The following is a 17,168-nucleotide window of genomic DNA, read 5'->3' as shown; positions in this document are numbered from 1 at the left end:
AGGTAACCAAATTTTTTGTAATTTGGATTTCATTTCCAAAATTTATAGTTTCTTACTTTATAATCTTATCCCACCATATTGTTGAGGCATTTTCCAAAGTTTATATTGGTTTTCTAATGCATCCACGCAACAATAACTTTATTTGTGTACTCAATTAGTATTGTATTTTGGTAATCAGAATTATTATTATTTTCAAAATTTTAAGCATAAATAAAGACATCTAGTTGTGATTAAATGATTAGACAAACACTAAAATAAGTATTATTTTATTAAATGGTTAACTGTTACTCAATTTATGCGTGTATATATATTTTTTTTATATAAAAATAATCTATGAATAAAGAGTTGAAAAACAAACAATTGATTCATCTGTTATATATAAATAGAAAATAAATAAATAAGTTATGTAAATAGAAAATAAATAAATAAAAACCGTGCCATCTGTTATATATAGTTGACTTCAAGTGAAAAAAAGTTGGCAGATTCACACTGATCAGGTTTACACTTGAAATATAATGATTAGACAGAGAGGATGCATATTTGGTAGGTTCATAATTCATTTGGATTGTCAAAGGAGGCTATCCTAATCAAAGCATGATTAATTATTGGTTGTGAGGGTTGCATGCATATTGGTCAGTGATGATAATTGTCATATTTGATTAATCTCGTGACTAATAATGATAATTTTACGATAAGATGAGACTGAGGATGAGTGGTGTGGGTTATGAACTGATTGAGAGCAATTGGAAAAGAAGAAGACAACAAAAACAAATGCCAAATAGAATTATGATATGACTTTTGCATCCTAACAAAGAGTCGTTCAATTATGAGTTTAGCACTTTAACACGAAGAAAATTAGCATCCATTATTAATGAACATAGTTAAGCTTTTGCTTTGTGAATTATTATGAGTTTGTTTATGGGCACCACCTACGAAGTGTCAAGTCATACAAATTTTGGATTTTTAGTCCCAAAACATTCTCTAATTGGTAAAGACGACGACAATGATATCAGTAGTGTAGCTATAATATTTATATCGACATTTTTCATGCGTGGGTCCAGTCCAGTGATAAATTTTGATGCGATTTTGACATTTTCCCTCCATCTGTTTGTTTCCCTACAATCCTTATCCTATACTAGGATTCGAATTGTTCTTTATTCTTCTGTCACAAAACTTGATTTGGATGCAAATTTTCAATTGAATGGGACGGGATACGCATACGCTAAGGGCAATCACCCATGTCGGAAAACTATTTTTCTTTCTTCAACTGCTCTTAACCACTTGAATTGAGACACATGCCCCTAACCACCCGGTAAAAAAATAACTTATTTGTTAATCTTTTGTTTGGTTAGAAATTAGAGTATAGATTTAAACAGAACTGTCCACAATACGTAACTCAGGCAGGCACTTCTTGTCTTAACATCTGAAAGCTAAAACAAACCAACACCAACCTTTTTGTTAAGCTTTATTTACAATTCCAAGCACCGGAATCAGTCAGAGATCAGTCATTCGCAACCATGGCATCCACAGTAGACGTGTTCTCCAGTTTCTTGATGCGCAACCTCTTATGGGGAGGAAGGTCTTTGACAGATGGGGGCACCTCAGCATCAACAATAAGAGAGTCTTCCTCATTGAAATCCCCTCTCAAGAATCCCATTGCAATTTCATTCTCAACCAACTGTTGTATCACCCGCTTAACTGGTCTTGCACCATAGTTTGGATCAAAGCCCAATGTACCCAGAAGCTCCACAGCTTCCTTTGTGTAGTAAAGATCAATTTTCTTCTGCTTCAGCCTGTCTTTCAACCGGTTCATCTGCAATCGGAATGGGCATTGAAGCATTTAACCACCATCTCTAATAAGAAAGAAAAAGAAAAAGAAAAGAAAAAAACATTTAGATCATATCTAAAAGAATGAAAGGTGGAAGATCGATTACTCACTTGTAGCTCAACAATACTACTGATCTCTTTTGAGTCCAAAGGCTGGAAGACAATATACTCGTCAATTCGATTCATAAATTCAGGGCGGAAAGTTTGTCTCGCCAACTCAACAACTTGTCTTTTCATCACGTCATAAACTGCATCCTTGCTATCATGTGTATTACGAAGAGTTTCAAGTATGTAGTGGGAGCCCAGGTTTGAGGTCATTATCACCACACAATTGGTGAAGCTTACAGTTCGCCCTTGAGAGTCGGTGATCCTCCCATCATCCAACAATTGTAATAAAATGTTGAAGACATCATGATGTGCTTTCTCTATTTCATCAAACAGCACTACACAATAAGGTCTTCGACGAACCACTTCTGTTAACTGCCCACCTTCTTCGTAACCGACATAACCAGGTGGTGCCCCAACCAAGCGTGAAACTGCATGTTTTTCCATATACTCACTCATATCAATTCTGACAAGAGCATTTTCCGTGTTAAAGAGATAGCCAGCCAAAGCCTTTGCTAACTCTGTTTTCCCCACACCAGTTGGACCCATGAACATAAAACTTGCTATTGGTCGGTTTGGGTCAGATAGGCCTGCCCTTGAACGTCGAATTGCATCAGCCACTGATTTCACAGCTATATCCTGACCGACCACCCTCTTATGAAGAACCTGTTCTAGCATAACTAGCTTGTCTCTTTCTGATTGTTGAAGGTTTGACAAGGGTATACCAGTCCATTTGCTTACAATTTCAGCAATATCAAGATCGGTGACTTCTTCTCGAAGCAAAGCATTTCCAGACTTCTGATACTCAGCAAGGTTTTTCTCTGCCTGTTCTAACTGGCGTTGTAGGGATGTTAGAGTTCCATATTTGAGCTCTGCAGCACGATTTAGGTCATAATCACGTTCAGCAGCTTCCATCTCTTGGTTTACTCTATCAATCTACGAAAATTAGAAACATATGAATCAGCAAAACAAGGGATGAGGAACCTTGCCAACAACAATAATGGAGGAATACCTCTTCTTTAACTGATCGTATCCGAGTCATGAGAGCCTTCTCATGATCCCATTGTTCGGTTAATTCTTTTTGTTTCTGCTTAAGCAATGCCAGATCATTTTCCAGTTTGCTTAACCTTTCTTTCGATGATTTATCAGTGTCATTTTGGACAGACAGCTTCTCCATCTCCAACTTCAACACAGCTCTGTCTACCTCATCCAATTCAGTGGGCTTAGAAGTGATCTCCATCTTCAGCTTTGCAGCAGCTTCATCAACAAGATCAATGGCTGAAACAGAGAAGGTAAGTTACAAAACTCATAGTTGGCAAAAAAGAAAACAAAAGAATTTAATGGTAAGAGTCTTGAAGGGTGTGGTGTGACTAAGCTTTTCATTTTTTTCATTTTTATAGAATCAGATATCCTAGTCCAATACTAAACATGAAGACAAATTCACAAGAGGGAACCATAAAGAAAATTCTAGTTCTTCCATCCCTTCTTTTCTTTATTACGTTGGCTCCAAGCCCTCTATTTGTATTGGTTGAAATCCACCCAATGGAAGTTTCCAAAAAAATGAGTGCATCTTATTCCTGTACTTGCAAGATCTATCAAACACAAATTAACACAAATTATATTTTGAGAAAACAAATCCCACCACCCCTCCTCATCCCCTCCTGCCACCCTAAACAAGAGAGCCCTATAAGGTGGAAATTATTATTACCTTTGTCAGGCAAAAAACGTCCTGTAATGTATCTGTCAGAAAGAACAGCTGCAGAAACAAGGGCACTATCTGATATTTTCACACCATGATGCAGCTCATAGCGCTCACGCAAGCCACGAAGAATGGATATTGTGTCTTCAACAGATGGCTGGCCACAAAATACTTGTTGAAATCTACGCTCAAGTGCAGGATCCTTCTCAATGTATTTTCTGTACTCATTTAATGTAGTTGCTCCTATACAACGAAGCTCACCTCTCCCAAGCATTGGCTTCAACAAGTTCCCAGCATCCATTGCACCACTTGTAGCCCCTACAAGAATCATTAACAAGGGCATCAGGAGAAAACACAACAGACCCACAATAAAAAGACACTAGTTTTGCACAAACCTGCTCCTACAACAGTATGAATCTCATCAATGAATAATATAATCTGTCCATTTGAAGCAGTAACTTCCTTCAAAACAGCTTTCAACCTTTCCTCAAAATCCCCACGAAACTTGGCACCAGCAACCAATGAACCCATATCTAAGGAAATCAACTGTAGAATAGAAGACAAAATGCAAAACTATGTATAAATTTGAAGATCAAGGAAAAAATATTTTGAAACCAAGGTTTTGTTTCTACATAAAACTATTATTGTCTTATAATTTTTAGAATTGATAATTAAAACTAAAACGAATGACTACCTTTCTATTCAATAGCGGTTCTGGAACATCCCCACGCACAATTCGTTGAGCTAATCTGCAGATCATACAAAAGTTATAGTAAAACAATACAACAGAAGAATGCATAGGATGCATAATGAATAATCTGGCAATTTATGCCACCAGGCAAATTGTTCAACATCCGTCTTTATGTGACAATAACAATGCTTGAGAATACCAGAACACCTGGGTGGTTGATTGAACAATCTTACTTCTTAAAGTGTTACGGTAGTGCCCAGAAGGCATGTAAGGGATGCATCAAGCCAACGAATTTACTCATATAAATTAAATAAACTAAGGCATATATCTTAAAACCTTTTGAAACAGTCATAACAAAGTACAGCAAAGCAATGCACTTGAATGAACATACCCTTCAGCAATTGCAGTTTTTCCCACACCAGGCTCACCAATAATAACAGGATTGTTTTTCGTTCTCCTGGACAATATCTGGATACACCGTCGTATTTCATCATCTCGGCCTATAACAGGATCAAGTTTGCCACGCCTAGCGAGTTCAGTTAAGTCATTCCCGTATTTATCCAAGGCCTCATATTTTCCTTCAGGATCTATACACAATATGGATTATATTAATTAAAGCATATAAAAATAGCAAATACACAGAATTCTAAAATATCAACTTGAGGTGGAGCACATCATACTTTGATCAGTGACTCTTTGACTTCCACGAACATCCTTAACAGCCTCCTTCAAATCCTTATCACTAAGCTGGAGATTTCTAAACAATTGCTGCCCAAACCGAGTATCTGACTGGAACGCCAACACAAGGTGCTCCACCGACACGAAATCATCTCCCATGTCTTTCTTCTGCCGCCGGGCATTGTCCAACACACCACTCAGATGTGAGCCCATTATAGGCCCAGAGGTGGAACCCGTCACCTGCCACAACACAATGTTCAAATTGTTCACTACCTCCTACGAACAAAGCCATTACATATTTGATATGATGCAAAATGAGATATGGGTTTTTATCAAAGCACCTTGGGTTGCTGAGCAATGAAGTTATCAGTAGCTTGAAGAACCGTGGTGTTGTCTACGCCAGCCTTGGTGAAAATTCTCCTGGCCAAACCATCCTTTTGCTCCAAAAGCGCTTTCATTAAGTGCTCAGTTTCCACAACCTGTTGCTTGCTAACTCGGGCGGCATCAACAGCACCCACAATGCCCTCCCAAGCCATTTCAGTGTACTCATTCGGATTAGCCTGATATTTCAATCAACAACAAAAATTAGCCTCCAATTCTTTTCACACAATTCAATACTTGATGAAATTAAATGAGAAAACTTTCAGAGCTTGTGACCTGAGAAGAGGTTGTGGCTGAGTAGAATTTGGGAGTGGAAGAGTGAAAGCTGCGAGTGAAGGCGGTTGCCAAACACTTGACTGAAACGACAGTACTGCTCTCTGAAACAACGTTGGGGCGAGAGAACGGAGCGACGGAGCTACCGAAGGCGCGAGCGGAGGCTGCCACTGAGATTGCACGAGACTGAGAGAGAGAGTTTCTTGAGGCTTTAGAGGCGTTCAGGGATGCCAAAGCCAAAGTCGACTGGGTGAGTCTTGTGGCTCTGCGGCTCGCCATTTGACCATGAAATGAATCCAAATAATCACAAAAGCAAGCTCAATGGTTTAGGGTTTTGCTATAAAATAGTTCCTCTTCAGAGAGCGAGAGAAAAAGACCGAAGAAAACTTGGGGAAGAGGCAATAGAAGGTTGTAGAAGAAGCATCTGGAGGTGTCCAGTGTCGTCTAGTTTTCCTCTTTTTTTCTTTTTTTTTCATTTGCGGCGTTCGTTTGTCCCCAATATAAGTCCATCCAACAGACCCAATTATTTAAGTTGTGGGCCAATTCGATAAATTGGATCGAGTTCGAGTATGTCGGATTGAGTGAATTCTCCATTGAAAAGAGTGGTGCTTGAGTGAACCGCTATGCCCGATTGGCGGCTGGTGGCCGTTGACACATGAGAGGTCTACATTGCATCAACAGTTGAAGGTTGTTAGTGCACTTGCACTTGGCATTTCCAAATCTGTAGCATCCATGCACATATAAAGGCACAAGGCCTTAAAAGTGAAACATTCAAATTCAATAACGCCAAAAATGCCTCGGTGAAGTAAAGTATTAAAACATTATAAAGGATGGAGTCAATCTGACCCCCAGTAATTAGAATAGTCGTCAATCTGGAGTCAAATTGAAAGGTCTACGTACAAAATAGGTTTGGAACCCCAGTGTTCATTATAAATGATGGAGTAGAGTGTCTTTCAAATTCATTGTGGCTACCAACATTTTATGCAAAAATCACAACACTTTAAAGAGTTCATTCTGTATGAGAACTGAATCAGATTGGGGTCTCCGCAAAGCCGAAATTCACTTGCTCTTCTTGGGTTCTCTTGCATAATCGTTTATCAGTCCATCTACTTCCTTCCAGAACAGGCCTTCCACCAATACTCCATCCTTGGTAAACCTGGAACAGTAGACAGAGAAGGAGAAAGGAGATCAAAATATGTTAGTGCAATCTGAAACTCCAAGATGCAATACAAACACAATTGTGAGTTGTGTTGCGAGTACTTACCACTGAGTAACACTCTTCGTGAATTCCACCGGTTTGTTTGCAGATATTGATTTTGGATCCGCACTTGCTACTGTAAGTGTGTACAAGTCAGAAAATCTTGGTAATTTGGAAGACACCACCAACCCAGTGCTGAAGGCTCCCTGTACATATGAATTACTAATGAGGAAATGGACAACGAAACAAATTCTCTAATGAAACCAATTTTCTAATGAAACCAAATTCCAACTTCTCTATGCTCTTCCAAATCTTAGATATGACTGACATATTTGGCAGAATTACCAGCAACTAACAGTGCCTAGTTACTAGTGAAGAAATCAAATGACACCTAGTTTCAAATATCAGATGTACAAATTAAACATGCAAAAAAGGAAAACACTCTCATATAAGTTTCAGTATAGGTTCATATTCTGCACTGCAGGCAAATCAACCATGTGAGATCAAAATCTGGTCAGTTTTGATCATTTAGAGCAAAACCTGAACAAGACTTGAGAGTTCAATTATGTCATTCACACAACCAGCCATGTTAACAAATCTAAGCCAAGCCAACACAGGCCAACCAAGGAAATATTTGAAATTTCGAGCATAAAGATACAAGACAACATTCTTAATGACCACAACTTGTCTTCCTCACACAAGAGACAGCAACAGGGTAGTATTAAAATCTTAAACAAAATGTCAGTCAAACCATCTGAATTGCTTCCAAACATATATTTCGCCAACCCATTGACCAAAACAGAAAATAAGCTTACCACAGGAGGATGAGTGAACAAGATTGCATTTTTCTCCTTAGTGTATGAAACCACCTGTAATATCCCATTGACGATGATATACTTGCCAGAGTCAAGGATGAAACAGACTTGAGAGTATTATCATTTGAACAAGGAACTCTTCAATTACATTCACATAGTCCTTACCAAAAATGCATTTATGAATTCTCCAAAAAACCTCTTTTAAAACCAACCATTTCAAATAACATTTGTTTGCTGATATAACACATAAGTATGGTCTGAAATTTATGGGAAAAAAATACTTTTAAAAACACTTGAACCAACTTCACGCACTTATCGAATATGGAAATTAGAATTGGAAATCATGATAAAATAATGTTGAAAGCAAATAGCAGAACCCATTTAGTAACTGATTTTGGCATTTCCAACATATCAAAATGCAAAAAAAATCATCTTTAAGAAATATATTAGATGAAAACTGTAGGATTTATTTATTTATTTAAACTACATGTTACCCATGTAAAAAGGATATGATGCAATGCATCCAATCAGGAAGTCTCGGTTCTCTGGAAATTTCTTGTTGTAGAACTGAGCAAATAGAGCAATGATTATGACAATGGCTCCAATCAACAACTTCAAGTTACTTAACCTCGTATTCTCCACATATCCGCGGCTCTTAACAATCTACAAATCCATTACAATCGCTGATCACTCCAAACAGCCTCATAATCGACAAATTAGACGATAAAGCAGACACAAATTGATAATCGTACAATATTCAATCGAGATTTATCGAATTCCTTTATGAATTGAAGCAAATGACGGATTTCCAATGTTATCAGCTAAAGAATTTAATAACATGTTAAGATGAGAATGAGATAGATAGAAATTTAGGTTAGGGAAAGATCGACCTCGGAGACAGACTCGTCGAGAAGGTGCTTGATGGAGCTGTGATCTGACAGATTGGCCTTTTTAGGGTTTTTGCTCTTACTCTCGGCCTTCGTCTCCGACATTTCGCAAATTTTGGATTTGGACCCCTTTGTTTCGATTTTTAGGTTTATTCTGAAAGACATGCAGCATATCACTGGCTTTTTGGCTTTTGGCGCTTCGGCTGTTACTGTGACTTGAGTCTTGACATCATTGTACCTATCACAGTCTGCCACGTAAATAAAGAGAGATACACGTGGGATTTGTTTTCCATGTCACTCACTTCACTTGTTTAAGTGAGAATTCTCACTCTTCTTTTTTGGCTGCCCGGGGAGGGAGGAGGGGTTGAATTTTGCTAGCGTCAATTGTTCGTGCGTGAAATTTTTTTGGCCATTAATGCATTATAATTGTTATATGTTATGATCAACACTATTCATGTGCGTGTAGACAATTGACTGTAGCATACCTATAAATCTAACAAATAAAACAACACATTGTGAAGTAATATGCAATTCATTTTTTGTGGTCCTAGCAAATAGTGCACCACAAAAGGGCTTGTGCAGGGGCAGACATATTAAGGGACAAGAGGGGTCGCTTGACCCCATGAACTAGTCGAAAACATGGATGTGGAGGTCTGAGCAAACTTCATGGTGAGCAGAACAACGACCCCAAGATGCACGCAAGGTGCTCGATGAAAGGCCACAAAGGCCCTGCGTTGGGTGCTGCATGTTGGGCAATTTTTATTTATTTTTTAACTTCCTAACTAAAACGGCGTCGTTTTGGTCCAAGAGGTTTCAAAGTTATTTAATGACCTGGCATCAAAATGGCTTCGTTTTGAGCCAGGCTTAAATAATGAAAAACCCAAAATCCCTCCTACCTATCTTTACCAGAGTCAGCACCCAAACCCCTAAATCCCAAATTAGTTTCACAGTTTCACTCCTCCCTGAATTAACCCAACCTGAACCCTTCATTCTCACACACACCACCATCACTCTACTGCTGCCGACTACCCTTGAGTTGCTTACTTGCCTTGCCTCCGATCATTTCAAGTTTCAAATGAGTGGAAGAATTTATATTTTTAATGAAATTGATAAATGTAGGGTTTTTTTTTATGGATTAGAAGAATTTATTGATATTGATTGTTATTTGGACTAAAGTACAATACAATTGATTGATATTGTTATTGATATGTAGCACACATACAAGTTGTTCTTTGCTTCAATTGAAGAAAAATTTGCTCAAAATCTATATTTTATTGTTCCTTCGTCCTTGCTCATTAGTTAAATTATTGCTCTAATTTTTAGTTGATTTATTATTATTGTTTCTAGCCTTATTATGTGTTGATGTGGTTTTTGAGATTTTTATATGGAAATTAAAAAGATAGAAAAAGAAAAAGAAGAAGAGCTTGCTCAAAGTCTAAAAGTATAATCTTTGAATAAATATTTTTTTTAAAACAAACAATCCTTCACTTGAAAATGAATGAACAGGAAGATATGCTCTTTTTCATTTGGTTTAAATTATGTATTTGTTGTTGGGTTTTATTATTTATATGTTGTATTTGCCTTGAATTCTATTGAGGTCCAACAAAAAAAAAACGGTTGAAAGGGAAAATCTGAAAAATTGAATCTATCCTAGGCAGTGAATATTAACAAAACTTATAATTTTAGTGATGAATTGGTCTATAAAGGGGTTCTCAAAAAAAAAAGTGTCTATAAACAAAGGGTTTCTAGGGTAGGTTGGGGTTGATGTTAGAGTATTAGTGTGTGTGTGTGTTTGCTTTTTTTATATTTTAATTTATTATTAATTTTACATTTTAAAAAATAATTGGATAGGAAATTACTCATTTGTCCTAAAAATGCATCAACAGTTTATTCTAAATTTTTTTTGACTCTTTTACATTGTGACTCTATGACCCGAAAATCCTAAATCCGTCACTGGATGTGTGAGCACTCAAATGTTACTTGTGATTCACAACATTTAAGTAATTCTGTAAACATAACAATTATGCAATTATATTATCTTTTTTTTTTGGGTAAAGTATATTCTCTTTTTTTTATGGCATGCATATATGTTAATAATTAACACTCCCTCATGAGGAACAAATATATATAAGCAAAATAAAGCTATATACATGTCTTTTTTTTTATTTATGTTAATGTCACTTTGTTACATTATGTTACTGTTGCGGCCCAAAAACTCTACGGTTCGGCCCAAATGAATTCCAGGCCCAGTGCAATGCCTTATTAAGAAAAGACCCAATTTGAAGCACGCAAAAGTTCGTTATTCACGTTCGCACAAGTCATGATCCATGTGCCATGCTAAATAAATATGCAATTCGTCATGCTAAAAATTTGAAATGAGCCTATAAAAGGCACTGGCTTTACAAGCCCATGCTAAATTGAACGTCATGTCCCTCTTTAGGGACGATAAAATTAAAGCATGCCAATCAGGAAATCATTATTTCACACCCAACCACGCTACAAGCCTAAGTGGGCCCAAGCCATTTAAATGCCCGGAGCTTGCTTGAGTGGGTTGGTATGGATGGTAATAAGTTGACATGAGGCCCATTGATGAGCCGAGAAATGGAAGTCCCGGGGTTGCTTAGGAGCCTCGGAACTCAAGCCCATTTTTTAGGCCCAAATATGTGGGTGAGCACAAAAGAGAAAATAGCCCATTACTTCAACCAAAATAGCCCATTAATTCAACTGAAATAGCTCAACACTTGATAAGGTTAGCCCATTTACTTGGTAAATCAACTTGTTGTCTTAGAAGGCCCATATTATTACAATAAGGAGCTGCAAAAGCCCCAACACTTGGTTGGAGAACAAAAAGCCACGAAAGGAAGTCTGGAGGTCCACTACGCAAAGCTGCTGAGAGGCTCCAACACATGGAGGGAACAAGTTTCAAGCAAAAAAATCAAAATGACCAAGGGATATTTGCGCGTAGACTGCTATAAGGGGAATCACCCTTTGAACCAGGATGCATACCAATTTCTTTCCCTCATTAGACCTAGCCATGGAAGAAGGAAGTAAAGAAAGAAAAAAATGAGATGGCTGGGAATAGGAGTTCTCCACTGAGGCAGCTGCAGGAAGAGCATTGAGCTCCCAAAAATCTCTGATTTTGTGAGATTGGGTAGAGAGGATTTTGCCAAAGTAAGATAAGTCAAAGAAAGGGAGGAGAAATACAGAAAAAGTTTGGCTAAATTGGATAGAAACCATTAGGGTTTCTTGGAAAATGATAGCTTCCAGCACCTATAAAAAGAGGTATTTCATACCCATCATCTCAACACACACATTCAGAGAGCAAGCTTCATCTTTCATATCTGAAACCTCTGCAATTTCGTGCCATATTCCTCTATCTCCTCCCTTTTTTTTTCTTATGTTAAAAGTTTCAGAGCTTGACAGATTTTTCGTCAAGCTGCCAGAAACTACCCGGCACACCCATTACTTCATCACTAGTTAAAACAACCACATCTAGAGAGCAAGCTTCCTCTTTCACTTGCAAAACCCAGCAAATTCGTGCTCTATTCATCTTTTTCCCTCATTTTTCCTCTTTTGGCAGACTGTTCTAACATTTGACAGAGCCTCTGTTAAGCTACTGGAAAAACACTTAAGCCACCAATTCTCCTCACTTTCCCTCATTTTCATCCAAACCTTCCTGCAAACCCTTCACCTCTTACCTTAACACCCCATTTTTCCACAAAGAACACATAGCTTTCTCTTCAGTGCTAAACTCATGACAATTTTGCTTCCATGCCACAAGCCTCTCATGCCAAGCTAGAAAATCTATCTGTAAGCTGTTGTTATTTTTGTTGGTGAAGGTAACCAATGTGTTTCCTACGGTATCTCTGTCATTTCGAAGTATTTTTAGGGCTTGATCTTCAAACTTAGACACAGGGGATAATTTCATCCATCTGCTCTTTACGGCAGCCCAACCCATTTACAACTGCCAGAAGAAAAAGCCCCTACAATTACTAAATGACAATGACATGTTTTTAACTTTTTACCACCAAAAAAAAAAAAAACTAATTTTCGATCCGCCATCAATTAAAACTTGGACAAAGAACATATATTTTTGCAGCCAAATCAATTGATAGTTGCTAAAGATCATTTCGAATTCCCTCATTAATACTTATAATATCCCTTAGTTGTATGATTAAGTTACCATCATTTCGAAATCATTCAACTTAAATGATAAAGCAAAAATAATATGGAATTTGCCCTTTCATTTCTTTATGTGTTGATTTCATATGGTTATTAATAAACAGCTTAATTGAAATGATTCTTATAATACCTATTCATTACTTCCCCGATTCATGGTAATTAAACAACCCCTAAATTATGTGAAAAATGCTATTTGAGCCGGTGATGTAAGGTGATGTTAGGATTAAAATAGGTCAATTATTAAATTATTTACAATATAATGAACAAGTTTACTACCAAATCATCTATGTTACCAAATAATTGTAAAACTTGTATGAGCATAATTCAATTAATTACAAATAAAAAAAAGATTCTTGGAAATTTTATAAGCAATGATCCACAAAGAGAAAGACAAAAGCAGTGGAATTAAAGGGGTTCAAGGAAAGAAAGTGGTCATTCATACAATAAAAATAAAATGATATGATTAAAAGTGATTAAGGGCTTGTTTGGAAGTGATTCTGAATAGGCCAATAATCACTTCTATAAAGAATCACTTATTTATATAATCACTTTAAGTGGTTTTAAGTGATTTTATGGATAATCACATAGAATGTGATTCTCCCTATAATCACTTAAAATCATTTAAAGTGATTATATTAAGAAGCACGTAGGAGGTGTTGTTTCCTATAAGTGATTATGGTTCTCCCAAAATCACTCCCAAACAAGCTATAAGAATATAAAAAGGATAAAGGAATTTTTTAAAGATGTGAAATTAAAAAATAGAATTGAATAAAACAATTAATAAAAAAAACTATGGCTTCAAAGAAAGAAGCTTTGTGAGGACACCACGTTGTACCAAAACAAAATTATTACTAATATTAGATAAAAATTGAATAAATTTAAAAAAGTGGTAAGACAAAAAGTTACAAGTGGTGGCTTCTACATGATCGAGCTGGACCTCTTAATTTCCAAAATTAAATAAATATATAATTAAAAAAAGACTTGACCTCTGGGGCCATCCATATGTGCATAAAATGATAGGACAGGAATAGGATAGATAGAAGAATAGGACAAGCGAAAAACGGTGCGTGTCTCTCTGCTTTGTCACACAGTCCATTACACAGTCCAATTTTGGACACTTTTGGCAAAGCCCAAATAGTTATACTGTTTAGTTTTGAGTCATTTCGCTGTCGAAAATGGGCGGTCCAAATTATTTGGGCTGATGGCTTCTAGGTGTTGACTCAGACTGCCGTGGCCGGTGGCCTATCAAGTACGACTCTTTGAAGTCGGGAATTCAAACACTAGACATTGGGTTGGAAAGATTACTGCAGATTCAAATTCGGGTGTAGAATGAAAGGTAAATTCGTCTTAATTAATTTGACTAAGCTTATATTTACTGTTCTTTACCACTTAAACATGAATAAAAGTTATTTACAGATTAGAATGTTTATAAGCCAATAAACATGCATAAAAGTTAAACTTTTTCAATTTTTTAAAACAATACTTTGCATTAATTCAACCTAAACTGCATGAATATTTTGCATGACATGATTTTACAAATAAATCCACGTGAGAGAGTTGAGATAACTTTTGATTTCTGGGATATTTTTCATAAAATTTTATCAGATTACGGCTTAATCTTATCCCTCATCAGTATTTGACAAAAGGCAAATTATTGATCCTGAACAAAGCACGGGAAGACGAAACGTGGTCGTTTTGTGCATTTGGGGAGCAAAACGGCGGCGTTTCGTGGCCTTCATCCGTTCCTTGGCAACATCACTTTCTCCTTTCGGCTGCGACCTCACAGTCGTTAAGAACCCACCCTAGTAAAGGTCTCAAACCACGTTCTTCCCCAGTCCCTTCGCTCTCTGTATCTCTGGGTCCGTTGACCTATAAGTTTTATCCGCAGAAGACCAAATCACTGTTTTCAAGTCTCAGATCTGTTAATCTCAGGCCTGAATTCCACAAATCAAAGGTCAGATCTTTAACTTACTCCGAGTTTCTTCTCCAATTATCTTTGCTTTACTAGGTTCTGCCTTGTACCATAGCTAAGTGCTGTTGTTCGTCGCTGATTTATGGTTTTCTTATCGCTTTCGTTTCAGATCTCAGTGGAATCACAAAGTCGCTGTCGTTTTGGTGCTCAATCCGTAAGATCCAGTTCAGGTTCTGAGGTTCTTGACTGCTTGTTAATCCTTTATTGTAAACCTGTTGGGTTTGGTCTAGATCTGGTTGAAGCGTTAAAACGCCGTCGTTTTGGACTGAACCAAGTTGGGGTTTTCTCTTTTGGGAGTTCTTGAACTCTTTAAGCTTTGGTTACAGATCTGGGTTTAATAGTATTTATCGTCCTGTTGCTTGATTTGATATATTGGAAATGTCGATTTTACCGAAAGGGGATTCGATTCAAATCCGAGAAGTGTGGAGTGATAATCTTGATGAAGAGTTTGCTATAATCCGTGAGATTGTTGGGACGTATAATTATGTTGCTATGGACACCGAGTTCCCCGGTGTGGTTCTTCGCCCGGTGGGGGCCTTCAAGAACATCAATGATTATAACTACCAGACCCTGAAGGACAATGTCGATATGTTGAAATTGATTCAATTGGGTCTCACTTTCTCTGACAAGAATGGTAAACTTCCTGATCTCGATACCCAGAACCAATACATTTGGCAATTCAATTTCCGTGAGTTCAATGTAAGCGAAGACATCTTTGCTAGCGATTCGATTGAGTTGCTGCGGCAATGTGGGATTGATTTTAAGAAGAACAACGAGAAGGGAATTGATGTGAAGCGGTTTGGTGAGCTTTTGGTGTCCTCGGGGGTTGTATTGAATGCTGAAGTGCATTGGGTTACTTTTCATAGTGGATATGACTTTGGATACTTGCTTAAGCTATTGACTGGTCTGAGTTTGCCCGACTCCCAAGCGGGTTTCTTTGAATTGATCAAGGCCTTCTTCCCAGTGGTATATGATATCAAGCATTTGATGAAGTTCTGCAATAGCCTTCATGGTGGGTTGAACAAGCTTGCAGAATTGTTGGAAGTGGAAAGAGTTGGTGTGTGCCATCAAGCAGGCTCAGACAGTTTGCTTACAGCTTGTACTTTTAGGAAATTGAGGGATACCTTTTTCGGTGGCACAGCTGAGAAATATGCTGGTGTATTGTATGGTCTCGGTGTTGAGAATGGACAGAGTACTAATTGAAAGAAAATAATTGTCAAAAGATTGATGGATATTTGTAGACTATTCGAGTGTGAGACATGGTAGTTTTCTCTGTACACTTTCGCAAAAGAATTGTTGTTTTAGTTTTAACTTTTTCCTCTTTGCTTGCTTGTAACAGAAACCTTAACCGGTTATGTAGCCCCGAGTTTCTTGTATATTATTGCAGTTAGTGTTTCAATAAAAGTTCATGACGTTTTCTTTCAATGCGTTTTGTTCCTCACTAATTTGACTCTAGTGCTGTATTGCCCCTTTGCATCATCATTTGCCTCGTTCTTGGCAGCAGCAGATCGATGCATTCTTGTTCTATCTCTAACATTTTTGAACTTTATAGAAGTTAACAGTTATTTGATACCATATAGATGTGCTACTTATTCTTTGATCAATCATCAGTGGTTTTGTATTTAGCTATTTATGTATCTTTTGGGGGCAGAGGTGTTCACTTATGGCTGCTGGACTTAGCTCTAGTCTGTTTGTGAATCTGAATGAGAGATGCCTTGGAAAAGAAAGAGAGTCCTTGTCTTTGTGATGTTTATCTTACGCACGGTGATATTGTAGCTGGAGATTTTTCCTTTCATCTGCTCAAGATTGCTTTTATCATGTCATTTCCTTTAATGAATGGAACTTTGTTCAGTGTTAGTGTCTTATGCTACTTGTAACTTTGTAATTCCATTTGTCACAAACCTATTTCCATGATTTTGAAAGGCCGATGCCGAGTTGAATCTTGTTGAAGGACTCACCAATTTTATGAAGTTTGGACAGAGTAGTGACAGTGGGCGGGAATGGGGGAAAGCTTGCAGAAGCAGCAGCTACACTATCACTCTTCTATAGGAATCAGCTGTAAGACTCCTCTGTTATTGTCATCGTCTGTTGCTGAGCATACAGTATGACAAATGCAGTTCATCATCATTCTTAAACAAGAATCCCAAGTGTATAAGAGTGACCGCATAAATTTTATTTTTCAGATGTTCTAGTCTCTGTCTGTGTTGCAAAAACAAATCAAGACTGCTTCCACCGATTGCATAAACAAAAAACAAACAAAAAAAAGCACTTTGAGTTTAGTAACCATGAGGAAGCGTCTCCCTTGCTGATTGGCTAGTCCCATTGTCTACGTTGAGCGGCGTTGACGATGTTCAAATGGGCTGCTTCCACCGGAACATCCTGCGAAAATCTCGGGATATTTTGGCATTTCCGAGGTTTTTTTTTTTTTTTTTTTCCTTTTTTTCCCCACGAAGCATCTGC

The 17,168-nt window shown here is 37.4% G+C and overlaps 3 protein-coding genes across 4 annotated transcripts; 1 reads left to right on the top strand and 2 right to left on the bottom strand.

Moving 5' to 3' along the window:
* Positions 1 to 1,313: 1,313 nt before the first annotated feature.
* LOC117626473 (chaperone protein ClpB4, mitochondrial) lies at positions 1,314 to 6,347 on the bottom strand. 2 transcript variants are annotated; one of them, XM_034358189.1, is made up of 10 exons: positions 5,658 to 6,347; positions 5,342 to 5,560; positions 5,003 to 5,240; positions 4,714 to 4,909; positions 4,326 to 4,380; positions 4,027 to 4,177; positions 3,641 to 3,949; positions 2,945 to 3,210; positions 1,939 to 2,868; positions 1,314 to 1,813 (listed from the first exon to the last, which is right to left on the bottom strand). In XM_034358189.1, the coding sequence occupies exons 1-10, from the start codon at positions 5,931 to 5,933 to the stop codon at positions 1,502 to 1,504; spliced, it is 2,952 nt and encodes a 983-aa protein (XP_034214080.1). In that variant the 5' UTR covers positions 5,934 to 6,347; the 3' UTR covers positions 1,314 to 1,501. The 2 variants fall into 2 exon arrangements, with proteins under 2 accessions (XP_034214080.1, XP_034214087.1); XM_034358196.1 differs by having other exon boundaries at positions 1,657 to 1,853.
* A 168-nt stretch (positions 6,348 to 6,515) lies between these two features.
* On the bottom strand, positions 6,516 to 8,727 carry LOC117626486 (probable signal peptidase complex subunit 2). Its single transcript, XM_034358204.1, has 5 exons — positions 8,558 to 8,727; positions 8,179 to 8,330; positions 7,668 to 7,749; positions 6,919 to 7,058; positions 6,516 to 6,810 (listed from the first exon to the last, which is right to left on the bottom strand). The coding sequence occupies exons 1-5, from the start codon at positions 8,717 to 8,719 to the stop codon at positions 6,714 to 6,716; spliced, it is 633 nt and encodes a 210-aa protein (XP_034214095.1). The 5' UTR covers positions 8,720 to 8,727; the 3' UTR covers positions 6,516 to 6,713.
* A 5,597-nt stretch (positions 8,728 to 14,324) lies between these two features.
* On the top strand, positions 14,325 to 16,133 carry LOC117615747 (probable CCR4-associated factor 1 homolog 7). The gene is made up of 2 exons (XM_034344887.1): positions 14,325 to 14,690; positions 14,818 to 16,133. Exon 2 carries the CDS (start codon positions 15,087 to 15,089, stop codon positions 15,909 to 15,911), a length of 825 nt encoding a protein of 274 aa, XP_034200778.1. The 5' UTR covers positions 14,325 to 14,690; positions 14,818 to 15,086; the 3' UTR covers positions 15,912 to 16,133.
* Positions 16,134 to 17,168: the final 1,035 nt, after the last annotated feature.

This window comes from Prunus dulcis, chromosome 1 (assembly GCF_902201215.1).
Source record: "Prunus dulcis chromosome 1, ALMONDv2, whole genome shotgun sequence".
Taxonomy (NCBI): Eukaryota; Viridiplantae; Streptophyta; class Magnoliopsida; order Rosales; family Rosaceae; genus Prunus; species Prunus dulcis.
The sequence above is the reverse complement of the archived record's forward strand: the minus strand, read 5'-3'. Positions and strand labels throughout refer to the sequence as shown.

Coding starts and splice junctions, on each gene's coding strand:
- LOC117626473 (XM_034358189.1), bottom strand. CDS start 5,933: ATGGCGAGCCGCAGAGCCACAAGACTCACCCAGTCGACTTTGGCTTTG. Junction 5,241..5,341: donor TCATTGCTCAGCAACCCAAG/GTGCTTTGATAA, acceptor GTGTTGTGGCAG/GTGACGGGTTCCACCTCTGG. Junction 3,211..3,640: donor ACGTTTTTTGCCTGACAAAG/GTAATAATAATT, acceptor TCTCTGTTTCAG/CCATTGATCTTGTTGATGAA.
- LOC117626486 (XM_034358204.1), bottom strand. CDS start 8,719: ATGTCTTTCAGAATAAACCTAAAAATCGAAACAAAGGGGTCCAAATCC. Junction 8,331..8,557: donor TCGACGAGTCTGTCTCCGAG/GTCGATCTTTCC, acceptor ATGGATTTGTAG/ATTGTTAAGAGCCGCGGATA. Junction 7,059..7,667: donor TGTTCACTCATCCTCCTGTG/GTAAGCTTATTT, acceptor TCATATGTACAG/GGAGCCTTCAGCACTGGGTT.
- LOC117615747 (XM_034344887.1), top strand. CDS start 15,087: ATGTCGATTTTACCGAAAGGGGATTCGATTCAAATCCGAGAAGTGTGG.